Source organism: Pelobates fuscus, chromosome 4 (genome assembly GCF_036172605.1).
Source record: "Pelobates fuscus isolate aPelFus1 chromosome 4, aPelFus1.pri, whole genome shotgun sequence".
Lineage (NCBI taxonomy): Eukaryota > Metazoa > Chordata > Amphibia > Anura > Pelobatidae > Pelobates > Pelobates fuscus.
In genome coordinates, this window is record NC_086320.1 from 345092376 (window position 1) to 345107152 (window position 14777).

Sequence of the window (14777 nt, forward strand, 5' to 3'; positions counted from 1 at the left end):
GCCTCTGTTGTATGCCATGTATATGCCTTTCTTCATGTTGTTCCTATTCTTTGCATATGTCGTCGGGGCAACACGACCTCCTGTACCATTTCGTGCACAGACAAAGAATAAAAAAAAAAAAAAAAAGTTTACTATTTGATGAAGAGGCTCAGCCGACCAATTTTGAAATATTTTCACTCAAATGAGAATACTTAAAAAGAGCCTTCTGTAATTAGATTACCGGGGTAAGTGTTGAGAGATTAGGATTCTGACTATTCGTAGCCTTGATCAAAGAGGATATGAAGTGGAATGGTGAATTCTGCACTGTATTCAAAGCTAATAGACATGAAGCTAATCAGATTAATTGGACTTTGTCATATTATGAAAGCCCATAGTTTATCTAGCAATAAAATATTTAGTACTTGACTTCTATAACAAAATTTTAAATGTGCTGATCTACTCCATAAATTTAGACTTTGAAGGACAGAGATTGCACCAGCTGCAATTAAATAAAATCGGATTGGGCTTCTAAAGTCTGCTGTATCAGCTTCCATTCTCATCCATCCAAGGTCGATAAAATGATTATTGCATTTGGTCAGTGGCGTACACATGACCTATGGGGCCCCGGTGCGAAAATTGATCCGTGGCCTCCCCTCCCCCCTCGCACGCTTACTCTGCGCAGGCCGGGGCCGCAACACATGGCGGCGGGCACCTGGTCGCAGGGGTTGCAGGGCTGCGACCGCGGTATGTACACACACTTAAAGGACCACTACAGACACCCAGATCACATCAGCTCAATGAAGTGGTCTGGGTGTCAGGTCCCTCTAGTTTTAACCCTGCAGCTGGAAGGGTTAATCCAGCCTCTAGTGGCTGTCTCACTGACAGCCGCTAGAGGAGCTTCCACGATTCTAAGACACTGAACGTCCATAGGAAAGCATTGAGTAATGCTTTCCTATGGGCGGTTTGAATGCGCGCACGGCTCTTGCCGTGCATGCGCATTCGGAGCTGAGCAGCGGAGGGATCCCCAGCGCCAAGTGAGTCCGGCGCTGGAGGAAGGTAAGTGCTGAAGACACACACACACTCTCACGAACAGATGCATACACACTAGCTAACAGACACACACATTTACTGACAGAGACACACTCAGTGACGGACATACATACACACTCACTTACAAAACATACACTCTCACTGACAAACACACACTCACTAACAGACATCAAACAGACTCACTAACACAAACACACTCAGTAACAGACACACACAGTAACACACTCACTGACATTTACTAGCAGACACACACTCAACAGACACACTCACTGACACTCACACTAACACTCACAGTAACACTAACACACACATTAACACACACACTAACACTCACAGTAACAGTAACACACACAGTAACACTAATACACACTAACACTCACAGTAACACTAACACACACAATAACACTCACAGTAACACACACACTAACACACACAGTAACACTAACACACACACTAACACTCACAGTAACACTAACACACACAGTAACACCAACACACACACTAACACTAACACACACACACTAACACACACAGTAACACTAACACACACACACTAACACACACAGTAACACTAACACTCACAGTAACACTAACACACACACACACTCTAACACATTTTTTTAAATTTAATCCCCCCAGCCTCCTTACCTTTTGGAGTGCTGAAGGGATTCCCTGGGGTCCAGTGGTGCTGCTGGGCTCCTCGGGGGCCGGTCACCCGGCGGGCAGTCAGGCTGGCCGGTGGGCGAGGGAGCACTCTCCCCTGAGTGCTTCCTCTTCAGCTCCCTCGCGCGCCGCGTACTGATACCGGCGCCGGAAGATGACGTCATCTTCCGGCTCCGGTATCAGTGCGGTGCGCGAGGGAGCTGAAGAGGAAGCACATCCTATATATAGGATTTATTCATCAAGGCTAAACAGGTGCTATTTTGGGTGCAAAGTGTAAAATGTTGATAGACATTCTATTGGTTTCCACAGAGATTACTCCTTATTTATTACTTTGAACTATAGTAGAGTCTGTTGTGCCTTAAGAAACTGCAATCATAATCAGTTAAAACATGAGACTTCATGCAATACAATATTTACTTTCATTTCTACATAGTAAGATACACTGATCAACCAAAACATTAAAATCACCGGCCTAATATCGTGTAGGTCCGCCTGGTGCTGCCAAAACAGCTCTGATGCGTTGAGACATGGACTCCACAAGACCTCTGAACATGTCCTGTGGTATCTGGCATCAAGACAATAGCAGTAGATTCTTTAAAACCTGCAAGTTGTTAGGTGGGACGTCCATGGATCGGATTTGTTGCTCCAGGGCAACCCAAAGATGCTCAATCACATTGAGATCTAAGGTATTTGGAGGCCAAGGCAGGAGGCCAACCTTGAACTCTATGTAATGCTCCTCAAACCATTCCTGAACAATGTTTGCAGTGTGACAGGGTATGTAATCTGGCTGAACGAGGTTGCTGCCATCAGGGAGCACCATTGCCCTGAATGGGGTGTACGTAGTTTGCAACAATCCAGGTGGTACATGTTAAAGTAACATCCACATGAATGGAAAAACCCAAGGATTCCCAGTGAAACATAGCCCAAAGCATAAAATTGCCTCCGCCAACTTGCCTTCCTCCCATAGTGCATCCTGCTGCCATCTCTTCCCGAGATTACTTTACATGCACCCGCCCATCCACTTGATCTAAAAGAAAACATCGCACCACACAACCTTCTTCGATTGCTCCATGGTTCTGTTCTGCCGCTCACGTCCTTATTGAAGGCGCTATTGGGGGGGACAGTGGTCATCGTGGGCAGTCTGACCTGGTCTGTGGCTACTCGGCAAACTTCAATGCATTGTGTGTTCTGACACTTTTCTATTAAGGCTAGCGTTAAGTTTTTCATAAATTTGAGCTACAATTGCTCTTCTTTGTGATTGGACCAGATGGGCGAGCCTTCATTCCCCACATTCATCACTGAGCCTTGGGAGTCCATGACCCTGATGCCAGATCACTGCTTGATTTTCCTTGCATCACTTTTGTTAGGTACTAACCATTGCATACCGGGAACACCTGCATACCGGGATGACACTTGTCATCACCCACCAGATCTAGAAATATTAATATACAATGCATTTTTTTTTCTGGCAACTGTCATTTCTATGAAACAAACTATTGACCTACACAATAAAAAAACTAAAGATTTTAAATTGTATAGGTCAATAGAGTTTCTACAAGATATGGATCAAACCAGCTCTCTATAAGAATGTGCTTGAGTAGTCATCTCAAGGAAATATATCACTTCCATAATGCAAAATACCTTTACCATTTAATTTATAATATTGTAATACACAGAAGAAGAACACTCCAAAAAGCACAAAATGCGAATACACCATTAGATTATACAAAACTCTTTTCTGCTGGCTTTCTCTATCCAATAGCTTATTATATTTTGGCACATACATAATAGATGCGTTCCAGCATACACACCTCCTTGGATCACACGACAATGTCTCAACATGTTCCAAACTAGAGACTATTTGGCGATCTCAAAATAATTTTCCATATGGCAATAAAACGCTATTTCACATTGTTCATTAATTAACTGACTATATTCATAGGAAGATACTATACAATATTATTAACAACTTCACTACCAGAATTGGGTATAACATTTTTACTTTCATTTAGTTTACAGAATGAAAGTTAGTCCATAAATCCTCATCTACCAACATTTATGCTCTAGGAATGATTACCAGTTTGTAATAAGGACATCATGTATGTGTCAAAAGCCACTAGTCACAGATTTAATGCCTCTATTTTGCTGAAAATAACAGATCACCCCTGCTTCCAAAGAGTAAAGGCAGTTTTAATGAGTCTTATCATTCCAACAGTCAGGGAGATGGATAGCTCAAAACAGTGTAGATACAAAATTCCAGTGAGTGACTAGCGATGAATGATACTTTAACACCTAAGTGGTGGTCCCCTTAAAGGACCACTCTAGGCACCCAGACCACTTCAGCTTAATGAAGTGGTCTGGGTGCCAGGTCCAGCTAGGGTTAACCCATTTTTTTTTATAAACATAGCAGTTTCAGAGAAACTGCTATGTTTATTATTGGGTTAAGCCTTCCCCCGAATCCTCTAGTGGCTGTCTCATTGACAGCCGCTAGAGGCACAGTGAGAGCACGCAAGCGTCCATAGGAAAGCATTGTAAATGCTTTCCTATGCGACCGGCTGAATGCGTGCGCAGCTCTTGCCGCGCGTGCTCATTCAGCTGACGGGGCGGAACGGAGGAGGATCGGAGGTAGAGATCTCCCCGCCCAGCGCTGGAAAAAGGTAAGTTTTACCCCTTTTCCCCTTTCCAGAGCCGGGCGGGAGGGGGACCCTGAGGGTGGGGGCACCCTCAGGGCACTCTAGTGCCAGGAAAACGAGTATGTTTTCCTGGCACTAGAGTGGTCCTTTAAAATCAAAATAAAATAAAAACCTTACAGTTTGAAATGGTAAGTCCTTAATGGTGTAACAATAAGTCCTTAATGATGTAGCAAAACGCGTTTCACCTCTCTAGGAGGCTTCCTCAGTTGCTGTTAGTCTGTGCTGTGTGTTGTTCTTCTTTTAAGTCATTTATAATTGCTGGTTTCATGTGCCGTTCACTTCCGGTTCCGGTTTGTTTGTTCCATTGCTGGAACGCATCGTCTACTTTCTCTGATGGATTTCCTGATGGATAGCTGGATGCATGCAGAGACTGATAAACATTGCTGTAGCATTTTAAATACCTTTATGTTAGAAATATGTGATTTAATTGTTTTTATTGTATGTGGGCATTATGCTCTAATGCAAATATTCTTATTACATTCTGTTGCTATTCTTACTAAGCTATATGGCTAGTTATGCCTTTAGGGTCCTTACAAATACCTATAAGCAAGGAAGTATTTAACCATTTTTATTTATCTATTTTTGTCATATCTTATGTACGTGAGAAAAAAAATAACATTATGATTTTATACTAAAATTTCAGACCCTATGTGATAGATAAAGGACACTTTATGCTGCCTAAAGCTTTTCATTCCCTGGCTGAAAAAATAAGTGATAAATAAAATTGTTAAATTTACATAATTTACATTTTTAAGTTTCTGCAAAGCAATATATACCCATAATTGCTGTTTTATAATATGTTTTTATGCTATGCATCTCTTGCTTTAAATAAATGTTATTGAAATATTTTGTCTATGAAAACGTGCTCAGTAGTAAACGAGCTAACAAATATCTGCTATGTATATCACTCATAAGCTTCCTATCACTCACGAGCTTAGTATCAAAGATAGCCACTCTACTATTTATGACCTATATAATGGGTGTAATTCTAAATCTGCATATTTCATTGAGATATACTGTCAAATATCCTATTTCAGTATTGATGATATGTTTATATACCAATAAACTTCAATTATGAAAATAAATCAAAATTAAACCAAATCTTCATAATAAAATATTATTATATAATAAATATATAAAACATATTTAATGTATGTTTTTTTATGATTATACTTGGTTATAAAAAGTGTATTCTCCAGCGGTTGACTGTTACTATGTTACAAATCAATGGAAAACTAAATCCTTACTTCCTCGAACTTACATTATTAAAGTAAAATTATGACACTTCATTAAATATTAAGTACACAATAAAAAAAAAGACAAATAAAAGTCTGCCCTATTTATAATTAAATAAATACAACAGTTTTTATTACACTATGTAGATTTAATTTTTTCCTTGAGATGACTACTCATGCATTCTTATTTTGAACTGTGAAAAGGTCCTACACCTTATATCCACATGTTCTACGGACTCCAGGGTCCTACAATTTAATAAATGCACCCCTTTTCACACTTTGTTGCAGTCTTATTTACTATAGAGGATATGTAAGAAGGGAGCAGCAACCTATGGAGATGTTGGAGGCTTTTATTACATTTTTCAGTGTTTGTATAATATCTAAAATATATATATATTTTTATATTGTTATCAGGTGCACTACTTAGAAAGTCATTACAGTCAATACAGTCTCATTCTCTTTTTTCCAATAATGTACAATAATAAACCTAATACCGTAGCTCATTAAAGTCTCTGGGATTGTTGATGTTTCAAAGGTTACTGTGCCACTGGATAAGCTATAAACGTCTTACAGGTATCCTATTTTACAACTAACTAACGCGCACTTTACACTTTTTCATTAACCAGGTTCAAAAATTAATTTTAATGCAAAGCTTATGTAAACCATTCCCTGGGCTCTTGTCTGAGCGGACAAAGTCCACAGAGCTGACACTTCTACCTAGCCTGTGGAACTGTATGGAGTGTTCACACCAGTGAACATGCAAGTTCCAGGATGTTTTCCATGGCTCCTTGCAATAATTCTATATTTTTCTGGACTAATTTGTGAATGTGGCGAATCTGTGAAGACAAGGCAGAAAAGAAATGTATATAATGACCAGTGAGTATTTTTCTATAAACTCCAAAGCTGACTCTATAATGGTAATGATTATTACGTTAATCATAATAAACAAAATGTTTTAAAAGAAAATGACAGAAGATCATATGGATTCTATCATTGATGACTACCTATGGCAGATTTCCCACGGTTCTCTGACCCCATAAAATTCTTCAATACTAAGGTTGAAATTTACTAAGATTTCAATTTTCATCCAATGCTACAAAATTCAAGCAATATAGCTGAATTTAAATAAAAAAATAAAATAGTTTACCAATTTATTGAAGACCATTTGCACGCAAACAGCTACATTTACCAGGAATTGATGGATAGTTTTGTTGCAGCAAATTATTATAAAGCTTGTATTGTACCACTGTTTTATTTTGGTTTGATTGGAACGTAGAAAGCACTAGCTAAATTAATGAAAGTAAGATAAATAGTGTAAAAAAATAAATAAATTATTGCTTAAATAAATTGAGAAAAGTCCATGTTTTACATCCCTGTTACAATACTTTAGTGTTCTACGTAAAATATATTTATATATTTGTCTTTAACATAGACCTCGAATATCTTCAGAAAATGGAAATTTAATATTCTCTACATGCCAAGCAAAAAACATTGAGTTCAAGACTGATTCTCAGGGGAAAGTTAAAATCAACAACGATGATCTCACAGATCTTTTGGTCCAGGTAATAATTGAATCATTGTTTTTTTGGTTTTTCAACAAAATATGGTCAGAAATCAAAGCCATTGAGTGTAAAAGAATACAAGCCAAATTTATTGCAGTATATTAGTGTGACTGAAATATAGAAAACTAAGTGAAAAGTAAAGATTATCTTCAATGGACTTTCACCTCTGTGCTGAATAATTGGATTTCAGAGTTTTCTTTTTTTTTTAAATAAATCTTTATTTTTCAGTGCAAGGCATAAACGTTACAGAATTCAACAGAGTGGGTAGTATGTAGTTATTGTGTAAGCAGATTCACATTATATTCTCGCACCTTTTTATTTTTAAGGTGTTTGTGTAAGTCTTGACAGCTGGTGAGTCGCCCTTAGGGTGTTGGGTGTTCAGGTGTGTTGTACACTTGCTGTCAAGTGCGTGAGGTTTCAGTACGCTGAGGTTGTAATCAGAGGGTCCTGAGGCTGGAGTGGTCAGCTTGTGTTCATGTACTGACGTATGGTGTAGCTTCGTTAAATACATGCCGTGCGGACCGAAATGCTGTGTATCCCGCTTGGGGATGAACTAAGGTCTGGTGGTCGTGGGGTGTCCAGTCACACTCTATGTATTGTGTTTGGTTACTCCTAACCGAGGGAGTAGCGGGGGGGGGGGGGGGGAGGTGTGTGAGAAGGTTCAGGGTTGCCTCAGGTTCTGTGCGTAGTGGAAGATTAACAATCCCTATTGTGAGGAGATTTGTCATTACTGGGTCCCTAACCCTAGATGTTGTGCCTGGTAGCTGGCATAGCCCCAGTGTTTGTGTGAATTAAGTACAAAATCGCAAAAGTAAGTTATAAAAAGGGGGAAGGGAAAAAAAGGGATGACATTAGAGTAAACATTATCAGTAGAGAGCCATATGTAAAGTCCCGAACAGACAGTCCCATGAGGTTAGGGCCGGCAGGCCGGGCAAGTGGGTCTCTGGTCTGGTAGCTAGCGCTTCATGTCGGGTTGTCCCTTGAGCTTGTTCCTGGTACTGCCGCCCCCGCAGTTGCCGACCTCGGGATGAAGGATGGTGCGTGTGCCGGGTCCCAAGTGGAAGTGGGGATGGGCGCTCTTGCTTGTGTGTTTTCCGGCAAGGGCTCCAGGCCCAGGGCCATCAGGAACGTTGTTGCGTCTTCCACCGAGGTGAGTGTGTGTAAGCTGCCGTTTCGGGTCACTGTCAGGGATCCATTCATTCCCCACCTGTAGCTCATGTTGGAGCGTTTTACGCCACAGGAGGGTTGCCTTTGTAAGGTCCTGATAGAATGTCAGGGAGGCTTCTTCGAAGTGTAGGGGTGTTTTTCCCTTAATTGCCGACATTATTAGTATTCTGTCATGGGTTGTGGCACATCGGAGAATGACGTCTCTCGTCACCGTGGTTGATGCCCCCGTGGGCCCTGGTAAACGGTAAGTTCCTTCAATGTTTAGTTTTTTGGCCACCGCATGGGACAGGATGGAGGTCAGCAATCGTCTGACATAGTCTACTGTGACTGTTATCGGGATGCCCCTTACTTTAATATTGGTGCGGCGTTGGCGGTCTTCCATGGCCGTGATTTGTGCAGTGATGGCTCTTTGATGGGACCAGACCTGTTGCAACGTGTTCTGGAGCTCAGTCATCTGCGTTTGGACGTCTGCAATGTCTCTCTCCGAGGCCTGTACCCGGTCTGTGATGGCCTTCATGTTGTTTTTAATAGGAGCGAGTTTGGTCGCTAGTATTTTGTGAAAGTCTGCCAATAGGACCTTCAAGTCGTGTCTGGTCGTCGGTGTGCAGTCAGTGGGAGCTGCAGGCATCATCGGGTGAGTAAAAAACAAGAGAAATAGGCGCTCACTAAATAAACTAAAGGTGGGCAGCAGTGAACCGAGCAGGAATTCCCAATGCCTACTCAGAATAGTGAAGCAAACAAGAAAAATAGTGGTAAACCGCGCCCAAACAGTACAAGTAATAATAAAATCGTATACATACAAATAGTCCTATAACAAGGAATGTATGGAACCTTCAATAAAAGATACAAAATAGTAATGGTGCAGTATATCAGGCAAGTAAAAGTGGTTAAAACTTTATAAAATACTAACTCACACTTTGCAGAGCTACTCAGAGCTCTGCCGTATAGCGCCTAGACGGTACAATCCCCGTCTCGGGATGTCAAGTGATGGTGCAGTGCGCGGTCCAATCCTCCACAGTAGTATATGGAAAGAAATATAGAGATAGGATCCAATAGTATAGCATGTATTGCAAACAGTGTTGATAAAAAAGGAAAAATATCCTACTTACAAATTTTGGAGCAAATATCTTGCTCTGGTATGTACAGCATACGGTGGTATAATCCCCACCAACGGATATAAATCAGGATGCAGGAAAATCAGGAACAGCAGATAAAATAGTAAAAACTATAGCTTTATTTAGAATATAAAATATAACAAATATATATAAAGTCAACTACTTAACGCGTTTCGCCCAGTCTAGGGCTTCTTCAGAAGTATAAAGTCCAAGTTTGGATAAAATCCGCTTATATAGGGGTTCCTGATTGATGAAATTAAGTCCTGATGTGGTTTAGCTTCCTACTTCCGGGTCGCGCACGTCGCCCGGAAGTGACGTCATCATATCGTTCCGTGGCATGCTGGGACATGTAGTCTCCCGCCGTTTGTGTTATATGTAACACAGGAAGTGATGTTAGTTGGCTCCTGGTGCCTTATGGGGCATGTAGTTCATAGTGTCCTCTTTTTCATAGGTATAATTTCGTCACCCGGAAGTGACGTATCGCAATGCACAGTATCATGGGATTTGTAGTTCGGCAAAATGCCGATATTGAATATGAGATACACAGAAGGGAAAGAATGATAAGTAAATAAAAAAGCCGAATAATGTCTCAAAAAACACCTTAGTTAGTATTAAAAAGATGAACAAACATAATTATAAATATAAAACATAGGAAAATATGCACAAACAGAAAAAGGTAATTCTAGTAAAAGAGACAGCAAGGGCATATTCCTACACAAGGGGCAATAGTGTTTTTACATAAAATATGAACAAATAGTGTAGGTATATATAAAACAAATATACATATGAAAATATAAAAAATGGACATGCATAAAGTGAACCATGCATAAAAAATCTTAAAGTGGTACTTGAGAGGTGGTGTAAAAAAATATATATATATATATATATATATATATAAATAAAAAATAAAAAATAAATAATAAAAAGTAGAATAAAAATTGAAATGCAGAGAGAATATAAATAATACTCCAATATACGTACTTTAAAAAGTTAAAAAGGTCAAACTCTGCATTTAAACCTTTTGGGTGGAGTGTGTCTAGAAAATAGACCCACTCCATTTCTTTCTTTCCTAACTTATTGATTATATCACCACCTCTCCAGTCTTTAGACAATTTTGAGATACCCATAAATTTTAGGTGACGTGGATCATTGCCGTGTAGCTCAAAATGTGAGGATACCAAGTGGGTTTTTAGTCCTTTTTCTATGTTGCGGCAATGCTCACCAATTCTGATTTTTAATGGTCTTATGGTTCTACCTACATATTGTAGTCCACAAGGACACTCTAGCAGGTATATGACGTTTTTACTCATGCATGTAATTGTGTCCTTGATGTTGTAACTTTTATCTGTATTATGTGATTTAAAATTATAAATACATCGGTTAGTTTTGCTAGTTTTTCTGCATGCTACACAACAGTTACATCTAAAAAATCCATTTTTGTGTTTCATAAAATTATTTATTGCTTCAGACTTTTTCTGTTTTGTGTAATTCTGTGTGAGGTGCATCCTCAGGTTTGGGGCTCCTCTAAATATAATTCTTGGACGGTCTGGGATAATCTTTCCTAATATAGGGTCTTCCTTCAAGAGGTGCCAATTATTCTGAATTAGTTTTTTTATTTGTTTATTCTTATTGTTGTAGTCAAGGACAATGGGTAATATGAAATCCGTCCCATTATTTTTAATATTTTTTTGGACCATTGTTTTGAGTTAGGAGATCTTTTCTATCTAAACTTGTAATATTTTCCAGTGTCTTCTCAATTTGTTCTTCATTATAGCCTTTTTCAATAAATTTCTTACTCATCATATTCGCCTGTGTTTTATAAGTTTCAGCATCTGAGCAATTTCTTTTTAATCTAAGGAATTGGCTCTTGGGAATACTATCGAGCCAACTCCTATAATGGCAACTGTCCCTTCCAATAAAATTATTAACATGAACCGGTTTAAAATGAGTTTTTGTGTTAATTTTAGTATCATGGATAAAAATGTCCAAATCCAGAAAAGTTACATTAGTCTTACTAAAATCCGCTTTTAAAACTATACCATCATCATTTGTGTTTAAAAAGTCTAAAAATAGTTTGGCCGTAGGAATAGGGCCCTTCCAAATAAAAAGGAGATCATCAATATAGCGAAAATAGGCGACCAGGTTCTCCACCCAGCCATGCCCGCTCCATACCATTCTCTCTTCCCACTCCGTCATGAAGAGATTGGCATAGCTGGGCGCGAACCTGGTCCCCATTGCTGTGCCATTCTTTTGTAAGTAAAACGAATCCTTAAACCAAAAATAATTGTTATTTAGAATTAAAAAGATACCTTCAATTATAAAATTTATCTGTTCCTCTTTCATCTTATTGTGTCTTTCTAAAATGGTTTTTACAGCTCTACAGCCTCTTTCATGTTCGATAATAGTATATAGAGACTGCACATCACAAGTTATAAGTGTATAGTCCTCTTCCCACTTTATCGTCTCTAATTTGTTAAGTAAATCCATAGTATCTTTGAGATAGGATCGGGACAGTTTAACATAGGGCTGTAACATAATGTCTATATACTCTGACATATTAGATAGAATAGAGTCTATACCGGAGACGATGGGTCTCCCTGGGGGTTTATTTAGGTCTTTGTGGATCTTCGGTAAAAAATATATGACCGGTATTTTTGGAAATTTTTTGTTTAGGTAGTTATATTCGTCAATGCTTAGTATGTCTTCCTCCTTACCTTTATTTAAAAACGTTTCTAACATATTTTTAATATCTGAGGTAGGATCTCTTGTGAGTTTGGCGTATGTTTTTGTTAATTGTCTAAAAGCCTCCTCTTCATACATTTCTGTAGATAAAATTACAAGTCCCCCCCCCTTATCCGCTGGTTTTATGACAATAGCATCGTCATTTTGTAGATCTCTAAGGCTTTCTCTTTCCTTCTTTGATAAGTTATTTTTGTCTCCTGTGTGTTTATCGCTTAGGTTCCTTATACCTTTAGACACCTTTTTTTCAAATATATCTATTGCACTTGACTTAAAATATGACGGGTAAAATTTACTTTTATTTTTCAGGGAGCTTTTTGATAGAAGAGAAAGGATCCACACACAGATTGAAACCACAGAATCCCCTATAGTTGTAAGACCAAAGACATACAGATTAACCCAGGACCACAGGTCCCCTAAAGATATTCGAAACAAAGATAGTAAACTCACGTGGAGAAGAGAGGAAAGGAAGACCCATAAAAGATATGAGGACACCAGAAACAGTCCCCCCGATGATGCACTCCAACATAACAGATATCATGCCCTCTCCTTCTCTGAACAATTCGATGAAACATCTTTTTTAGAGATTCCATCAAACCGAGAGAGACAGTCCGACCATATCAGCCCAATCAGAGGCCGCAAAAGAAGTTTAGAGGAAGAAGATCAGGTAGACGAAAACAAAAAAGGAAGAACAGAGAGATTCTAAAAGTAGCGATCAAAAAAGAATTAAAGGAAAATCTAAATGAGGATGATAATAAAGGGATTTTTAATCTATCAGGCAAACCTCTAACGAATATACAGCTAAAAGTTTTAAATAAAGGTCTTAAATATGCCCCTACAAAAACTTTTAATCCTTTTTTAGCATATATCGATATAAATAAGTTTGTAAGAAATGCCACAATAAAAAGGTTTTATATAAGCAAAAATAATACGACTAATAATCAAGCTACAGATACGACTAACATGAGAGAAGATAAATATGTCAAAAGCTCCCTGAAAAATAAAAGTAAATTTTACCCGTCATATTTTAAGTCAAGTGCAATAGATATATTTGAAAAAAAGGTGTCTAAAGGTATAAGGAACCTAAGCGATAAACACACAGGAGACAAAAATAACTTATCAAAGAAGGAAAGAGAAAGCCTTAGAGATCTACAAAATGACGATGCTATTGTCATAAAACCAGCGGATAAGGGGGGGGGACTTGTAATTTTATCTACAGAAATGTATGAAGAGGAGGCTTTTAGACAATTAAACGATACAAAAACATACGCCAAACTCACAAGAGATCCTACCTCAGATATTAAAAATATGTTAGAAACGTTTTTAAATAAAGGTAAGGAGGAAGACATACTAAGCATTGACGAATATAACTACCTAAACAAAAAATTTCCAAAAATACCGGTCATATATTTTTTACCGAAGATCCACAAAGACCTAAATAAACCCCCAGGGAGACCCATCGTCTCCGGTATAGACTCTATTCTATCTAATATGTCAGAGTATATAGACATTATGTTACAGCCCTATGTTAAACTGTCCCGATCCTATCTCAAAGATACTATGGATTTACTTAACAAATTAGAGACGATAAAGTGGGAAGAGGACTATACACTTATAACTTGTGATGTGCAGTCTCTATATACTATTATCGAACATGAAAGAGGCTGTAGAGCTGTAAAAACCATTTTAGAAAGACACAATAAGATGAAAGAGGAACAGATAAATTTTATAATTGAAGGTATCTTTTTAATTCTAAATAACAATTATTTTTGGTTTAAGGATTCGTTTTACTTACAAAAGAATGGCACAGCAATGGGGACCAGGTTCGCGCCCAGCTATGCCAATCTCTTCATGACGGAGTGGGAAGAGAGAATGGTATGGAGCGGGCATGGCTGGGTGGAGAACCTGGTCGCCTATTTTCGCTATATTGATGATCTCCTTTTTATTTGGAAGGGCCCTATTCCTACGGCCAAACTATTTTTAGACTTTTTAAACACAAATGATGATGGTATAGTTTTAAAAGCGGATTTTAGTAAGACTAATGTAACTTTTCTGGATTTGGACATTTTTATCCATGATACTAAAATTAACACAAAAACTCATTTTAAACCGGTTCATGTTAATAATTTTATTGGAAGGGACAGTTGCCATTATAGGAGTTGGCTCGATAGTATTCCCAAGAGCCAATTCCTTAGATTAAAAAGAAATTGCTCAGATGCTGAAACTTATAAAACACAGGCGAATATGATGAGTAAGAAATTTATTGAAAAAGGCTATAATGAAGAACAAATTGAGAAGACACTGGAAAATATTACAAGTTTAGATAGAAAAGATCTCCTAACTCAAAACAATGGTCCAAAAAATATTAAAAATAATGGGACGGATTTCATATTACCCATTGTCCTTGACTACAACAATAAGAATAAACAAATAAAAAAACTAATTCAGAATAATTGGCACCTCTTGAAGGAAGACCCTATATTAGGAAAGATTATCCCAGACCGTCCAAGAATTATATTTAGAGGAGCCCCAAACCTGAGGATGCACCTCACACAGAATTACACAAAACAGAAA

At 38.3% G+C, this 14777-nt stretch overlaps 1 protein-coding gene across 1 annotated transcript in view; it reads left to right on the plus strand.

Annotated features, from left to right (window-relative positions):
• Positions 1-6355: 6355 nt before the first annotated feature.
• Positions 6356-14777, plus strand: part of CUBN (cubilin) — a 211485-nt gene continuing 203063 nt past the window's right edge. The window contains exons 1-2 of the mRNA XM_063452505.1: positions 6356-6496; positions 7053-7182. Of these exons, the coding sequence (XP_063308575.1) occupies positions 6378-6496; positions 7053-7182 (249 nt within the window). The 5' untranslated portion in view covers positions 6356-6377. The remainder of the gene's footprint in view (positions 6497-7052; positions 7183-14777) is intronic.